We start from the raw sequence: 17,226 nt of genomic DNA on the forward strand, positions 1-17,226 counted from the left end.
TACTAAAATCCTTTCAGTCAGGCCAGTTTGCAGCATGTGAACTTGAGGAGGAACATAACATGGGGAGGGACTGAGCAGGTTGGACCAGGACAAACATGGAAAGAGAATGGCATTGAAGCCTATGGCTGGAAACATACTTCAATTTTATAGTATAATAATAATATAATAATAAACTTTATTTATATAGCACCTTTCATATCATAAAACGCAGCTCAAAGTGCTTTACAAGAGAAACAATAAAGATCAATATATAAAGATAAAAACAATCCTAAGATATAAAAAGCATAAAACAAGTATAAGAAATATAAAACAGGTATAATAATAAAATAAATTAAAAATAATAATAAAGAACAATCCTAGAATAAAAAGCATAAAACAAGTACAAGTATAAAATAAACTGAAAATAATAAAGAACAATCCTAGATATAAAAAGCATAAAAGAAGTATAAGAAATAAAAGAAGTATAAATTTATAACAATGGTGTTAAAATAAAAATGTGGAATTAATTAAAAGCGAGATCATAAAAATGGGATTTGAGCTGTTTCGAAGTTGCTTGTCTTATTTGTAATGGGAGTTTTTTCCAAACCTTTGGTGCATAAGAGCAGAAAGCTGCTTCACCATACTTTTTGTAATTCATCTTTGGGACATTTAGCTAAGCCAGCACTAGACGACCTGAGGGAACGGTTTGGGACACACTCAGATAAGCTCCTTCATATCATAAAGATATGAAGGAGCTAAACCATTTAGGGCCTTATAAAAGGTTATTAGTCTACGTGTACGCAAAGTGGTTGCGTGGTTGGTGGTCGTTCTGTCAGCTTCTGTTCAAATGATTTCACCATCTGTCCTATCACCTGTCACATCACTGGGTATGAAACTGTGGTCACTGCCTGTACAGTGGGTCTGTGGGTTACACATCTTTTTTGAGGACACGCACAAGGAGAACGAGCACAGGATACACGTGACAGCCGTCTTGCGAACGTGTAAATTAAAGTTAACTATGTTTCCACCCTATTTCATAATCTGTGTAATTGGTCAAGCAATCCACTGTAAGATGCTTGCATAATCTTGACCTTCACAAATTCTGGATTCTTTAAAATGAATAAATTCAGCCACTGGGCCCAACCATGGTGTCTTAGGAAAAGGACATATTCTTAGGAACAGTGATTCTCAACCTTTTTCATATCAAGGACCCCTAATTTAGTGCATATTAGGGCCTTGGACCCAAATCTGAGAATATTTTTATTGTTAGATATGATTTTGTCCATCACTGTCTGTATTGTAGGTAGAGAAATAACAGTGAAACTATGATCAAAATAGGGCTGGGCGATATGGTTGAAATCAATATCATGATAATCATAAGGATTTTTCTCGATATCAATATATATCATGATATGGTTCATGTATGCAAAATCACGTTAAATAATCAAATTAATGTTCATCTCATTGAACCGAATGGTAATGTTAGGTGTGATGTCAAACAAAACAGAAATTTTCAAATAATACGATACTTGTCCCGATATTAAAATATCTTCATATCATCACGATATGATTCCACTGAAAGACGATAAACGATAATATTGAATTATCGCCCAGCCCTAGATCAAAATAATCATTTTTCTACATTCTCTAATTGTGTTAACTTCTTGTAAATGAATGAGTTTAACAATTCATCAATTTGCCTGGGACCCCTGGAACCTCCTGAAGGACCCCTGGTGGTACCCGGACCCCACGTTGAGAACCACTGCCATAGGACACCATTTTCCAGTAAAAGTAAAAGTAATGGGATTTTGATATAAGAATACAAGAAAATATAAAAAATATATGTTTTGTTGTAATTGTTTGGTATTTATTGTTAAATAAGTGTAAGTTATGATACAGAGAATTAGCTAACGAGATGAAAAGGTCATTTTTTCATTTGTGACTTCAATGGTGAGTATGGGGAAGTATGGCGCCCCCTAGTGGCTTAATGCGGGATAGTGTGGTCCCTCCGAGTTCAGCCTAATGGAAAGCTCTGCTACAGCTGCTACAACCGGTCCTGCAGGTGTTGAAGAGAAGTCCCTCCATTATCCTCTTCCCTCTATTCTCGGCTGAGTTCCTGCCCTGGAGCAGACAGCGGCAGGCCATGAGAGGATTTCCTTGTAAGACACAATCTGATGTTTTTTCTTCAACATCCTTTTGGGCAGTTGGCAGGAAAGGAACGAGCAGACCCCCCTGAAAACAATCAAGCCGTTCCTATCACACACACACACACACACGGAGAGAGAGAGAGAGAGAAAGAGAAAGAGAAAGAGAGGGAGCTGTTGATTCAGACGGACGGCACAGGGAAACACGGGAGATGGAGCGCGCCTCTCAGGTAAGACAGCGTGTCAACTGGCTTCACATCTGAACCGGAATATTTTTGGAAAACTGTTATTTCTGCCTATAGGAGCCCATTTTGTCGCGAACAAGCGGATGAAGAAGCATTAAGCATTGGGCAGCGGCTCGGTTTATCGCTTCGCCGTGATGTCGACTCCGCCTGATTACTGAGGTCAGTCAATTAAAACACACATTATCTTTCCATTGGAAAACCTACTCTAATGTAACCTGTTTCTGTAGACATGGTCACAGAAAGCAGAGCCAGAGCCAAACAGCTGGTCAGCGGTAAGCCGACGACATCCACAGAAGCACCTGTAGAATGGAAGCTGGAAGAGACTGTACTGTATAGTGAAGGCAAGTTGATTGCCTTTAATGCCACGTAAATGCTGTGTTTACAGCCGACTGGGTTGAATGATTTGTTAAAAAAAAAAAAAAAAAAAAGTAAGTGGCTGCTGTTAAATATTACCTGGAGAATCATGCAGTGTTGTAGTGGTAAATCAAACGGTGGGTAACCTGTAATCTCCAGTCAGTCATCATCATAATAAGCCAATAATAACCACCGATAGAAACGAAAATCACTTGGACTTTGCATTAGTTTAATGCTGAGTGTAGCTGGGTATACCTTCAACCTTGTATTGCAATGACATTGTTGCCATCTATATATTATAATATTATCTAGTTAAAACATCAGTTTGCTTGTGGTTACCAGCAACTATTTGCTGCATCAGAGCCCATTGGAGCAGGAGAGTGTATGGCTGACACCAGGTTTAGAGGGGTTATGTAAAGACCAAGAGCAATGACAAGAATGTAGACAACCTTACTGCCTGGTGCCACTTCTCCACATTACTGTCAGCAGTGTCCAGTTAAAACAACACAGCTCCAACTTTTCCTGTTAATTTTGATTGTCAACTGACAGTGTAGAATGTGTTTCGTTCACTCTGGGACGGTCCTGGATTACCAAAAGGGGCATCCTTGGGCACCAAGGGCCCCAAAAGCCCCCAAAAGAGTAGATACATTTTTTTTATTTAAATTTAAATTCCCCCCCTCATACAAATTCATCCACTATCTCGGCTATCTTCAATAGTTGGACATTAAACAATTTAAAATATTGATGGTCTAATCAGTCTAATTTGGGTGGGCAGGTCTGGGGCTGGGAGTCAAACCATGAAAAATGCATGGGCAACAATGAGAAAATTGTCCGCTTGTTCTCAGTTCTTTTTATTCCTCAGTTCCTCTGAGGTTTCTGCAAACTGTCACTAGCCTATCATGCAGAATACCATGTGCACAGCAACACAGCAGTGAGGTTTTCCCTCAAGGGTGAAAGGCATGGCCACAGACTGACAGCTTCTATCAAGAAATTTAGCTTAATTTAACTAATGTTTGATTATTGATTGACTCAACGAGTGATACATGGAGCAACAAGCATTCTCTTATCACCATGCAAACTTTGTCACAGAAGCCATTGAAATTACTTTTCTGGATTCCTCTTAGAATTTGTTCTGTTGTCTCTGAAGTGTTTTTTTTTTTTTCTTTATCAAGAGCTACAATACAGTGCCAGGCCTGCATGCCTCCTACATGAAACTCCTTATGAGGTCCAGAGCATCTTGTGTGGCTTGTCATTTTCAAGACTTGCTTTTATTCATTTATTTCCATGCACAGTCAGCTTTTCCTTTTGCCATTAATTGAACCTATAAAGTGCTTTTGTCAGCGACTTCTAAGTGAGCTGAGAGTGAGAGGCGTGGATTCTGCTGTGTTCCATCCTGCAGGAGCAGCAGGGTTTGGTTTTATCACATCGGCTTAATAATAACCATGTGATGCATTTTTAGACTGGAATTCTGGAAGTACAGAACACTTTAACTAAGGATAAAAAGCTATGCAACTTTTTTTTTATTTCAATAGCAGATGATTCTGTATGAACCGATACCAAATCCTGATTCAATCCATTCCCTTTACCAGAAATCAAATTTGATTGGTAGCCTTTTTCACACACACAGAAGGATGTGAGGTCTTTGATGGTGACAGAGTAATTACATTGGTGACTAGAGAGATTGTCTCATAAGTGGAAAGTGACAGGTTTGCTGTCCATAACAGCCATTGTGATGAATCCTAGTTAATACAAAGCCTGGGAAATTTTCAGAAATGCGCCAAGGCAGTCCCTGTCAGAGTGTGTTTGACGTTTAAAACATTAAAGAGATTCTATTTTTTTTTTGTTGCCAAGTGCATAGATGGTGTTTTCCAGCCTAGAATTTCTGTCCCTATGACTGAAAAATCCACCCACCTAAGGCCAATGACCTTACTGCACCCACTTCCAATAATAAAACGCCAACATGTTTGTATAAAACCTCAGTAGCTGTTGACCAGACCGTATTCGGCTACTTCCTGTAGTGTTGTAATTGATTCTAGAGTGTGCTAGTGTGAGATGCTTGTCATTCAGAGTCAGATTTCTTAGGGTGTAATCACACCTACAGTTTGTTTTCTTTTGTTTGAATTTTTTATTTTTTTTATTTTTGTATTTGGTTTGAATAATCGTTTCTTATAGTTGATTTGGATTACGGTCTAACGAACCACATTGCAGTTCTCTTCGGCGAGGACTGAGACCTGCATTTTCAGTCGTCTTGGTGTGGTTATTTGGTGCCTGGCGAGCTTGAATGTCATTGTTCTCACCTGCCCAAATTAACCAAACTAAAGGAGGAAACGCTTCATATAAACCGCTCCATGCTTGGTGTGAACACACCCATAAAAATCACACAGTTTTAGTGCCGCCTTTACCAGTGGCTCTTGGTATTGTGTTTTAAGTGCTGGGAAACTCTGATACCAATACCCTTTTCACTTGGTATTTTCTTCTTGTGCTTCACTACTTGGCACACCTACCTTTCAAATAGCTATAGCATGGCCCTATGATTGAACTTTGACCCCAAATAACCTTTCCCAACAAGCACTCTTCGTCTCTCCGTTTAAATTCTGCTCTGCTCTTCTGTGCATGCCCTGACATGCCTTGAAACACTAAGGGAAGGAGAGGGGGGAAAAAAGACGAGAAAAACCGGAGATCAGCAGAGAGAGAGAGAGAGAGAGGGAGGGAGGGAGGAAGGGAGGGGAGGGAATGAGAGGGCGTGTGAAAGAGGAGGGAATTCCATCCAAAGCTGCACAGAACGGAGCAGCTCGGGTTGAGGAAGGAAATTTTTGAAAGAAATGGGACAGAAACCGTGAGGGGGGAGGCGGACAGCAGTGATAATTGGAAGACCTAGGAAGCCCATATGGAGGGGAGAGATCCAAGATGATTATTATAGATGTGAGAAAATTGTCAGTTTCTCTCAGACTCTGACTCTTTCCTTCTTCCTCTCTCTTTTTCTGATTTCTGACAGAACGGTGCCAGAATCTCAGTAGAGCCACGATGAACGGGGGCTAATCACGGATCCTTCTCTCGATTTGGGTATTTCTAACCCGAGGACAAAATCAAGATGGTAGAGAAACCCCGACTGGTTGGAAGCACCTGAGGGGGGAAAAATGAAGCACTGAAAGATTTTTCCCACGCGTGAACTTCTAGTGGACTTAACCTTTCTCTGACCCCTACTCTTGTCAACCTTTCACCTCACCTTTAAAATTACGGCGTGAGCAGAGCATGGGACGTGGAGCTCAAAGCAGTGCGCTGTTCCCTGGATGTCCGATCCCCAGGGCCCAATGAGTAGCGCTGGATTTGGTAGAAGCTCCAGCTTGCTCCAGGGCCGACGCTTCTACTGTCGGGAATGGGCCCTGGACAAGTTGCGGCGCTGCCTGGACGCTCGCTCCGCGCCAGGCCGGCCTCCCGGGCTTCTGGTGATGGGGGGCCCCGGTGCGGGGAAGACTGCCTTATGCACTGAGGTAGTGTGTCCAACGTCTGAGGCAGGGCTCGCAGTTGGGCTGGCACCACGCTGCCTGGCGTCCCACTTCTGCCATAGAGAGGACCAGAGAAGCATGGATCTGTGGAGGTTTGTTCTGGGCCTGGTGGAACAGCTAAGGACCTCACCTCTCCTCTCTCCTGGGTACAAGGAGATCCTAGAGACCCCCTCAGTATCCTCTGCTCTGGAGCCTCTCCACTGTCAAAAGAGCCCCGATGACACTTTCAAAAGGTTTGAACTAAATCTTCTATTCACTGCTATAGCACCTTTTTAAAATCATCCAACCTAGGATTTCATTGCACCATGTTAGCCACAATGCTTTGGTGTGGCAGGAATGAGGTGTGTCTGTAAAAGCAACTCTTGATTGACACATATTTAGAAATTTCAAGGTTGTCTAATTGAGAAGGAAAGCAATGAAAGTTGTCAGATGGTAAAAAGAGCCATGTAAGCTATAAGCTGGCACCCGAGCTGAGTATGTACTGTTTCAAACTAGAGGTGACTGTCTGACTGACAGGTGTGGACTCTCAACTGACCTAAAGATTTTAATTCTACTCTATTCTACAAGTGCGGTAGTGTTTTAACTCATGTAGCCATAATTCACACAAAGAGAGGCCAAGACAGTCACAGGAAAAAGAAAGCAATTGTCCTTCTTCCTTGTCTTATATTTATTTATTTATCAACTCATAATGCAGCCCATTCATTGCACTTACAATGGGCCTCCAGTGTGAATGAATGCTACAATGCTATTTACGACACAATGCCCTTTTAGAGAGAAGAAAAGAACAAAGAGGTGAAAAATGCTTCCAGCATCCCAGTGACCATCTCAGTGCCGTTCAGCGAGGTCGCCCCTTCTCACGGAGAGCCTAGCACTCTGTCCTGGTGTGTTTACACTGTAATGAGTCTAAGCCTCTAGCACACTCTTCTTCTGTTTGCTATTCTCTGGTGTGAAGTACAGAGCTAGATTCCACATTCCCCTCTGACTGGCCCATAGCTAGGAGCGTGTGTGTTTTGAGCTCTGGTGAGAGAAAGTGGCTGCAGGCAAAGCACTACCATGTGAACAGCCGTTGACAAACAGATGAAACATGGGCTTGGATTGGCAGTGAAAGTGCATACATGGGTACTTTGCCTTGAAACAGCTGATAGCTTGCTGTAGTCAGCAAGTCATTAACTCTGTTTTTACACTGTAAGAGACACAGTCACCAATGGCCAGTGGAGTGCTCTCATGAAACCCATTTTACAAGCGGTTCTCTGCACTGGTGTACAGCCATTCAAATTGTCTTTGATTGTAGGAAATAGAGGGCCACTTCTCTGTAGTCATCTAACTGGTCTTCCTCCCAGCTGAACTCTGCTTAGAGAGGCAGTTGTTTCAACAAATTATGATTCTTGGAGGGTTGGTTGTAACATGCGCTTCTCCACACCACGTCCAGTTACAGTCAGGGGTCAAAGGTCACCGACAGTCTCATGGCTAGGATCACAAGGACTGGATGGAGCAGAAAACTCTAAGCAGCAATCAAAGGTGCATTACCCTTCCTGTGTGTGCCCAGGAAGGGAGTGTCCCTTTTATCAAATGACTAAGGTACACAGAAGTGTGATAAGCCTGTAACCTAGATGTAATTGGACTGTTGCCCAGGACAACTTTTAAATCAGCTCTTAAAAATGCACTAATTGCTTTATCATAAAAGTCAAGGCCACTGTATTGTTCAGTGTGAGTAATGAGATGGTCCACAGCCTTTTCAGACATGTTCAGTCATTTTTTTCACAACCCCAAACTGTTAATTTAATTTCTGTGAAGAAAATATCTTGATGTGAAATGCACTGACTGACTGATGAAATATCTTAGTCTGTCCATTACATCTCTCTATTCAATACTTTATTGCCATGTCAACACAGTTGATAGGAATTTGCCTCAGTGCAGACCAGACACAAAAACACACACATAAGTAAATAAAATATATAAAATAAGAACAGCAAAAACAGTTATCACATCTATACATTCAAACATAGTGGGTCTGTAGAAGTGCAGTATCACCTCCCCAGTCACGGCAAACTTTTTAAGCTGGCGCAGAAAGTGAATCCTCTGGTGGGCCTTGTTCATTATGTGGCTGGTGTTGGCTTCCCACTTCAGAGTGTGGCATATGGTGGTGCCAAGGAATTTAAAAGTGTCAACCCTCTCCACTATCTGGTCATTGATGACCAATGGAGGGAGGACCGCCTCACCCCTCCGGAAGTCAGTTATCATTTCTTTTGTCTTAGCGATGTTTGAAACCAGGTTGTTTGCCCTGCACCACTCCACTAGGACCCCCACCTCAGCCCTGTAGGCTGATTCATCACCGTTCCTTATCATGCCCGCCACTGTTGTGTCATCTGCGTATTTAAAAATCTGCACAGATTCAGAATGGGATACACAATCATTGGTATATAGTGAGTACAGCAGAGGTGAGAGAACACAGCCCTGAGGGGCCCCAGTGTTGAGGGTCATAGGCCTAGAGCAGTGGTTCTCACATTTTTTTTACGTCAAGGACCCCTAAACTGACACAAATTGGACCACGGACCCCCATTTGATAAGATTTTGTCCCAGGGTCCCCCATCTGATAAGATTTTTGCTTTTAGATGATTTATTACAGAAAGTGTATGAAACCCATGACCAAAATAGTCATACATTCTGTCATTGTGTTACTTATGGATGGAATTATAGTGATAATAAATTATTCCCCTTTTTGCTGGAGACCCCCTGGAACCCCCTCAAGGACCCCTGGGGGTCCCCAGACCCCACTTTGAGAACCACTGGCCTAGAGAACATGTTACCTATCTTAACCACCTGCTTCCTATCTGACAGAAAATCTAAAATCCAGTTGCATAGAGACTGATTAATTCCCAGCACCTGACGTTTATCAAATAGTTTAAGGGGCACGATGGTGTTAAACGCTGAACTAAAATCAATAAATAAAACCCTTACATAGGTGGCGGGGGGCCTCCAGGTGCTGCAGGATACTGTGTAGGCACAGAGACACAGCATCCTCTACAGACCTGTTAGCCCGATAGGCAAACTGAAACATGTCAGTCTCAACATCGGATAAATGGTTGCAGACCAGTCGCTCAAACACCTTCATAACAACATTAGACTTCTTGGGTACAGGGGATGACAACAGCAGATTTAAAACATGAACACACTTTGGATAGCCTAAGAGACCAGTTAAAAATAGTTGTTTGGCACAGTGCCTTAAAGTGAATGCGGACACATGGTCTGGCCCTGCTGCCTTCCTGCTGTTTTGTTTGCGGAGCAGGGTTTTAACCTTGTGCTCTTTAACCACAAATCTATCTATCTAGGTGAATGAATAGACCGATATAATAACATGTAGTCCCCCAGAAATGATGCAGCAATCCCTAATCAGTGACAATAACTAAAAATTCCATTGTGTGAGGGACAACTGTATTAATTTATGGAAAATTGCATGGAAGAGCTAATAGGTCTTTGTGTTTCTTATGAGGAATTGCAAAAAAATGTTGTGATGATAGTCCAAACAAGGCAGGAGATTTGCTAGACACGTAATTTACCAAAGTCCAAAGTGTGTGTCATTTCTGTGACATTGAAATCCCTCTAGCCCCCATAGAATAATATATGCAAATCCTAAAACTGAATGTTATTCTGTTTTTGGATTCAATAAAGGGTAATTTATGACCCTATCATCTGCATTCTGTTAATCTTTCAGCTTCACAGGTATCTCTCCGGACCATGTGACTAGAGTCTATATTAACCAATATGAACTGAATTTTTCATGCATCTCTAGCATGATAACAGCTCTGACATGTTTTCAGTTCATATGACCTATTTGAAGTCTTTATAAATACCTCTGGACCCATTTCCAGGTAGCAGCATGTTCTGCTATTACAAGGTTAGAAGCATTGCTTTCAGCATTTGGCATCAGTAACACACACACACACACACACGCATAAACCTCCACCAACTCAAATCCTTGATTTCTCAGATATTTTGCACAGGTGTAGTGAAACTATGTTCTATTCTCTACATTAGTTTGTAATTGATAATATGAACTTTATTTGTATAGCACTTTTCTAAAGCAAAGATTACAAAGTGCTTCATAATCAAGACAAACAGAAGACAGAAACGGCAACAAAAACAAAAAAATAGTGGAAAGAGAAACATCATTGCAGAAAAGCACGTCTGTAGAAGTGGGTCTTAGGAAATTATTATACAGTATATTATTAGACAAAACTAACACTGCCAGACACCCGTTTGATCTCCTTGACAAAGGATTTCCACAGGGTAGCTGCTCTAATGGTGAAGACCCGGTCTACGTTATCTAGCTGGTTCAAATTATATTGCTAATCCGCATCCTGCTGACTCTGTACACTATTTGTGTATTTAGCTCTTTTCATTGTGGAAATCATTTGACTAAACCTCAACTTTTCAAACAAAAAAGGATCAAAAAGCGTTCTTTTCTAAAAGCCTGTCTGATTATAATAGCACCTTGATCTGTTGGCACTTCCTGAAGGAAAGGAGCAGCCATGTCTGGAAATGAGTTCATGGATGGAGTAAGCGTAAAAAGTCACGGTCATATTCCAGCTAACTTGGACTAAGCCAGCAAGGTCTGCGCTTAAGGAGCTGTTACTCTGATAAGTTGGACAAAAAGCATGCAAAGGAACAGAAAATCCAGGGTTTATTTCAAGTTGTCAACAAACTTATACCCTTTTTACACCAAAATTAGCGCGTACATGCAGGTTTTTTAAACACGGGTAAACCCGCTAAAAATAGGCGATTGACTCCTTTCACATTGCCAGTAGACGAGTTTGCCTTTCTGTTTTTTTTTCTGGTGTGTCACGTTCAACGTCACGAACGCGCCCCGGAAAACAGGGTTAGCAAACTGTAGAAAGCAGCATGGAGGCCAGTGACAATGTTACGGTGGTTACTTTTTTTTAATATCTTTTACTTCAGTCTCTCTTTCAAACTCAACGCCGACTGAACGGTGCCATGCCATTTTTCCGACGGCCCATTATTCCAAATTGTCTCCCCTCTCAAACAAACAGAAGCACATGGCTAATTATTATGCAGAATGACGTCATCGGACCTTACAAGTGCAACGGAATTATTATTAACGTTTGGAATTATCCAGCGTTCCATGCATCAGTGATATTAAGATGGTAGTGAGGCTTAATCCCTTAAGAAGAACAAGCTACTCACGTTTTCTTCATGGACGCACATGGTCTGATGTTTGGAGCAGCCGAGTGGTGTAGTTGGTAAGTTACCGGACGTCAGTTCCGACAGCCATATATATAAATATATATATATACATATAAAAAAAATAACAATAACGTCCGGAACTTCAACGCGCGTCATAGCGTCGCGGTGAAAATTAGCGTGTCCACCCGGGTGTCATGTTCACATCAATGCCGATCGGAGGTGGAGCCGACAAATACCCGTGACTACTGCAGGGTCGTTTGACCCGGGAGTGAATTTTTTTTTATTTTTTTTTTTATTTAACCTTTATTTAACCAGGCGAAATCAATTAAGAACATGTTCTTATTTACAATGATGGCCTGACAAGAGGCATAAGCTTCTTGATGGGGGGGGGGGGGCTGTGAGGGAGAAAAGATAGGTTAAAAGACAATAGCAAATATACACAACAATACAAACGTTTAGCAGAAACAAGGCATAAAAGTTAATAACAAGGATATTCAAGCATAGAAGACAAGATTATTACAAGCATAAAAGAGAGTAAATGTCTGTTACAGATATTACAGGATTCATTAGCGAGCAGTGTGTCACAGAAAGTGGCCTAGGCCAACGGCGGTAGGTATGGGCGTTCAACAAGCAGAAACTGAAGAAAAGGGTTAGATAGTTGAGTAGTTAAATAGGGAAGCAGCTGCAAGAATCTGTAAAAAGGTGTGAGATGGCGTCTTTGAAGGCCGGGATGGAGATGAAGTTATCCAGTTTAAGGTGTTTTTGTAATGCATTCCAGTCAGAGACAGCAGCTGACTGGAAAGATGCAAGGCCGGATGTAGATCTGGTTTTAGGAGTTGTTAACAGAATGAGATGAGAGGACCGAGTGTTGTATGTGACAGGAAGTCGGTGCAGCAAGCAAGACAGGTAGGGGGGTGTACGTTGAAGAAGGGTCTTGTAAATGAGAGTGAGCCAGTGGATCTGACGGCGGGTGTGAAGTGATGGCCAGTTTACCAGGGAGTAAAGACTACAGTGGTGGGTATTGTAAGGGGCGTTAGTGGCAAAACGGATAGCAGAATGATAGAGTGTGTCCAGTTTAGCAAGAGTGCCTTTACAAGCAGTGCGATAGATGGTGTCACCGAAATCGAGTGTAGGGAGTATTGTCAATTTAATGAGAGTCTGTTTAGCAGAGGAAGTGAAGGCGAGACGATGTCTATAAAGGAAACCGAGTTTAGCCCGGACCTTAGCCTGTAGTTGAGAAATGTGGTGTGAGAAGCATAGCGTGGAGTCTAACCAGATGCCGAGGTATTTGTAGGCAGAGACATGGTCCAGGATAGCTCCCTCGCAGGTAGAGATGATTAGTGGAGACGGAGAGGGAGTGCCCTTCCGGTGAAACCACATGGCTTTTGTTTTGGATGTGTTGAGTGAGAGTTTTAATAATGATAGAGCCTGCTGTACCTGGAGAAAGCTATCCTGGAGTGTGGCTTGGACAGAGGAGAGAGATGGACCATAGGCATAAAGGATTGTGTCGTCAGCATAAAGATGAATGAGTGAGTTACCAGCAGCCTGGGAAATATTGTTGATGTAAATGGAAAATAGTGAAGGGCCAAGTATAGAGCCTTGAGGGACACCTTTAGTAACTGGGAGGGGGTGAGAGAGTGAGTTGCCAAACCTTACACGTTGCACCCGATGGGAGAGATAGTGAGAGAACCAGGCCAGTGAGTGATCTGAGATCCCGATACTGCTCAACCTGCTGATAAGAATAGAGTGGTCAACAGAGTCAAAGGCTTTGGCAAGATCAATGAAAATGGCAGCACAGTATTGTTTGTAGTCTAGGGCAGAGGTGATGTCATTTAACACTTTTAAAGTAGCTGTTGTACACCCATACCCGGCTCGAAAACCAGACTGTACATCGGATAAAATACCAGAGACGGCAAGGAAGTCTGTGAGCTGTTTGTTCACAAGCTTCTCAAATACCTTAGACAAACATGGCAGAATAGAGATAGGTCTGTAGCTATTTGGGTCGGACTGCTCACCACCCTTGAACAGAGGGAGGACAATGGCTTCTTTCCAGTCTGAGGGTATTTCAGCCGTGTCGAGAGAAAGGTTAAAGATTGCAGTTATGGGTGCAGCAATGATGGGAGCCGCGGTTTTAATAAAAAATGCAGGAAGATCATCGCACCCAGCTGATTTATGAGGGTCTAGCGCAGATAACTCCTTTAGAACCTCAAACTCAGCAAGTGGACGAAGAGAGAAACTGTGTGGGGAGGGAGTTCGAGAGGAACTATGGGCTGTCGATGGCGGTATAGTAGAGCATTTGGACTGAGTATGCGCAGAGACAGAGACAGAGCCAGACTTTGTGAAATGGCTGTTGAAAGTGTCTGCCATAGCTGTCTTGTCCGAAATAACAAGATTGTTTGTTTTGAGCAAAATGGGCAGGGATGAAGGTTTGCTCTGGAGTTTTCTTACAGTTTTCCAGAAGGCGCTGGGATCAGAGCTACACTGAGCAAATTGTGCCTTGAAATAACCAGATTTAGCCTGTCGTACAGCTTGTGTGGCCTTATTGCGAAGCTGCCGGAATCTAAGATAGTCAGAAGGGGACTTCGATAGGCGAGCTTGTCCCCATGCAGCATTTTTTTGTTTAAGAAGGGATGTGAGCTCTTGGGTAAACCAGGGACTGTGACGATTTTTTATTCTAAATTTCTTAAGGGGGGCGTGCTTGTTGACCACAGCACTGAACTGCTCTTTGAACAGGGGCCAAGCATCATTTACAGTGGAGACTAGGCTGACTCTGTGCCAATTAATGTTAGCCAGATCATGAAGAAAAGCTTCAGTGTTAAAGTGCTTTAGTGAGCGTTTAACACTGATAGTTATGGGCTGTTTAGCAGGGGTGTTTTTACGAGTGCAAGCTATAAAACAGTGGTCACTGAGGTCACTACAGAACACACCAGAATGATACATATGGGGAGTGTTGGTGAGAATCAGATCCAGCAGAGTAGCCTTATCTGGAGAGTTTGGGTTAAGCCTGGTCGGGTGGGTAATAATTTGATGAAGATTGAGAGAGTCGAGCTGGAGTGTAACTTTCTCTGGAGGCTTAAGCATGTCCCAGTTGAGATCCCCGAGCAGAACAAACTCGGACTTAGTGAAAGGTGCTAATGCACAGCTCAGGGCCTCAAGAGTACATGCAGGAGCGGAAGGAGGGCGATAGCAGCCGGCCACGGTGATAGAAAGATTGTGTGCTAGCCTAATCTGAATAACCAGGAGGTCAAACTGTTTTGGGATAGACTTTGAGTATACCACTGAGCAGTGTAAATGTTCTTTAGAGTAGATCGCTACTCCCCCACCCTTAGAAGATCTATCTTGGCGAAATAGATTATAGCCAGTAATGTTGGTATCAGGGTAAGGGACAGATTTTCGAAGCCACGTCTCCGTTATAACAAGGACATGGGGATTGGAGGACTCCACCCATACTTTGAGCTGGTCCATTTTTGGCACCAAGCTTCTTACATTTACGTGTAAAAAACCTATACAATTTCTATTACAAAAATCGTTGAAGCAGAGATTTTGGGACTGAGGTCCATTTGAGTAGGGAACAAAGTCAGGGGGACCAGGGTTTACATGCACATTACCAGAAATCATTAGTAGTAACACAATCAGAGCACGGCAAAGAGAAGATGAATCACTGTTTTTACATTTGAGATAAGCAGGCAGACTAGATGGTAACAGAATCATGTTGCGAAGCAGGCTCATAGCATGGCAAGAAGACAGAAGAGGAATAGAGAAGTTTGCAAGTGGAGGTAACCCCAGAGACATTGTAAGCAGCAGAGAAGCAAAGTCACTGTTGTGGACACTGGAAGAGTCTGTTGCACTGTTTGGTGAACAGAGAGAGAGAGAAAAGTCCCAAGGAGTCATCTCCTCCGAGCATGCAACAGAGGGAGAGAGCGGGAGAGAGACAATGAATACCAGGTAAACAGAGAGCAGATAACAGCAAGCCATGTCAAGACCGCAGATAGTACAGCACAAGTTACAGATAGTCCATGAAATACCGAGATAGTCCACAAAAACAGATGCTAAGCCGCTAGTGTTAGCCAGATGGGCTGCTAACGGCTAGCCAGCGGACAGCAGACCGTGAACGGATAGTCCGTGACCGGTAGCCGCTTAGCCACTAACGAGCAGCCAGCGAGCAGCAGTCCATGACCAACTAACTTGGGCAAAGTTAGCACATAAATGCACCGATAGCAGTCTGAGATGCAGTACACTCACCCACTGGATGTATGTCCATAGACGCGTTAGTGTTAGTCCATAGTCCGTGTAAATGGAGTTTGGTGACAGCCAGTATCGTAGCCAACAGTAGGTTAGCAAGTAGCAGTCCAGGGCTGCTGTCTGCTTGATATCGGTTCAGGCTGCAGCTGGAGGTCAGCCGGTCCACGAATCAAACGCACCTCTGCACCTGTCAGCCGATCTGATAGGCCCCAGGATGCAGCACAGGCCTTGATGCAGATAGGATAGGCCCCAGGATGCAGCACAGGCCTCAGTGCAGGTGGATAGGCCCCAGGATGCAGCACAGGCCTCAGTGCAGGTGGATAGGCCCCAGGATGCAGCACAGGCCTTGATGCAGATAGGATAGGCCCCAGGATGCAGCACAGGCCTCAGTGCAGGTGGATAGGCCCCAGGATGCAGCACAGGCCTCGATGCAGCCAGAGGGGCCCCAGGGTGCAGAATAGGCCACAATGAAGCTGGACAGCCCCCAGGATGCAGAACAGGCTGCAATGCAGTCAGATAGGCCCCAGGATGAAGCACAAGCCTCAGCGCAGATCAGATAGGCCCCAGGATGCAGCACAGGCTCCACTGCAGTTGGAGGCCCCAGGATGCAGCACAGGCCTCAGTGTAGACTGGATAGGCCCCAGGATGCAGATCAGGCCACAATGCAGATCGGATAGGCCCCAAGATGCAGCACAGGCCTCAGTGTAGACTGGATAGGCCCCAGGATGCAGAACAGGCCACAATGTAGTTGGATAGGCCACAATTTGCAGAGCAGAACAGGTATTCCAAATATATTATAAATCAGCAACATGAAAACCTTTGTAGAAGATGGGAAATGGCGCTAAAATTCAATAAAATTTACGAGTTACAAAGAAACACTCGACAGAGACAATAGACATGCTGCCATCTTGGAAAGGGGTGTGCCGCTTGGACCCTTTCACACTGAAGACAAAAGCTGGATGTTAGCGGGTGTTAGTGGGTTTTTTGACCAGTGTGAAAGGGGCTTTAGTCAGCTAACTCAGTTATCCACATTCAAGGAACGGGGCCCAGAAGGCCCAGTCTCCTTTAGTGTTAATTAGGAATGCACCACATCAGGTTTTGTGTAGCTGATTGCCGATTTTTTAACAAGCGTGATCGACGGATTACTGATCTGATTGCTGATTGAAATTATGCATTTTACCCAAACTTTCTAGTACACTGAAGCATCTTTAACTGTGAAAAGGTTGTCACCAAGTATAAATCCCTCAGCTAATAAGTTACTTCTTTGGGTGGTATTACAAGTGGATTTCACTTTAGGAATTCATGTGTGCTCATACCGATATTTGTGAATGTGAAAAACTCTTTCCCAAAGCCAGAAACTAGACAATTAAGACTCAAACCTGTGATGTCATCAGGATGTCTGCTAGTGAATGAAAGGAAAAAGGTAGAACGCAGAATGTTTGAGTTGTTTTACCCAGCAGAGCCTTGTTCTGTATTTTATCAGTTCTGAATTGACATTATCAGCTCTGATGAAGATGCTGGGTGCGTTGAACATTTGCACGGAATAAATTAAGC

The 17,226-nt window shown here is 43.2% G+C and overlaps 1 protein-coding gene across 2 annotated transcripts in view; it reads left to right on the top strand.

The window, feature by feature from the left end:
- The first annotated feature begins 2,109 nt into the window (after positions 1-2,109).
- The window catches only part of ankrd50l (ankyrin repeat domain 50-like), a 28,014-nt gene continuing 12,897 nt past the window's right edge, over positions 2,110-17,226 (top strand). For both annotated transcript variants that reach the window (XM_071534382.1, XM_071534381.1), the window contains exons 1-3: positions 2,110-2,353; positions 2,426-2,527; positions 5,718-6,461. In XM_071534382.1, the coding sequence (XP_071390483.1) occupies positions 6,013-6,461 (449 nt within the window). In that variant the 5' untranslated portion in view covers positions 2,110-2,353; positions 2,426-2,527; positions 5,718-6,012. The remainder of the gene's footprint in view (positions 2,354-2,425; positions 2,528-5,717; positions 6,462-17,226) is intronic.

The sequence above is a fragment of the Centroberyx affinis genome, unplaced genomic scaffold, assembly GCF_046629955.1.
Source record: "Centroberyx affinis isolate AG114_WGS23_722 - 3 ecotype Tasmania unplaced genomic scaffold, CSIRO-AGI_Caff_v1 ptg002533l_1, whole genome shotgun sequence".
NCBI classification, from domain to species: domain Eukaryota; kingdom Metazoa; phylum Chordata; class Actinopteri; order Beryciformes; family Berycidae; genus Centroberyx; species Centroberyx affinis.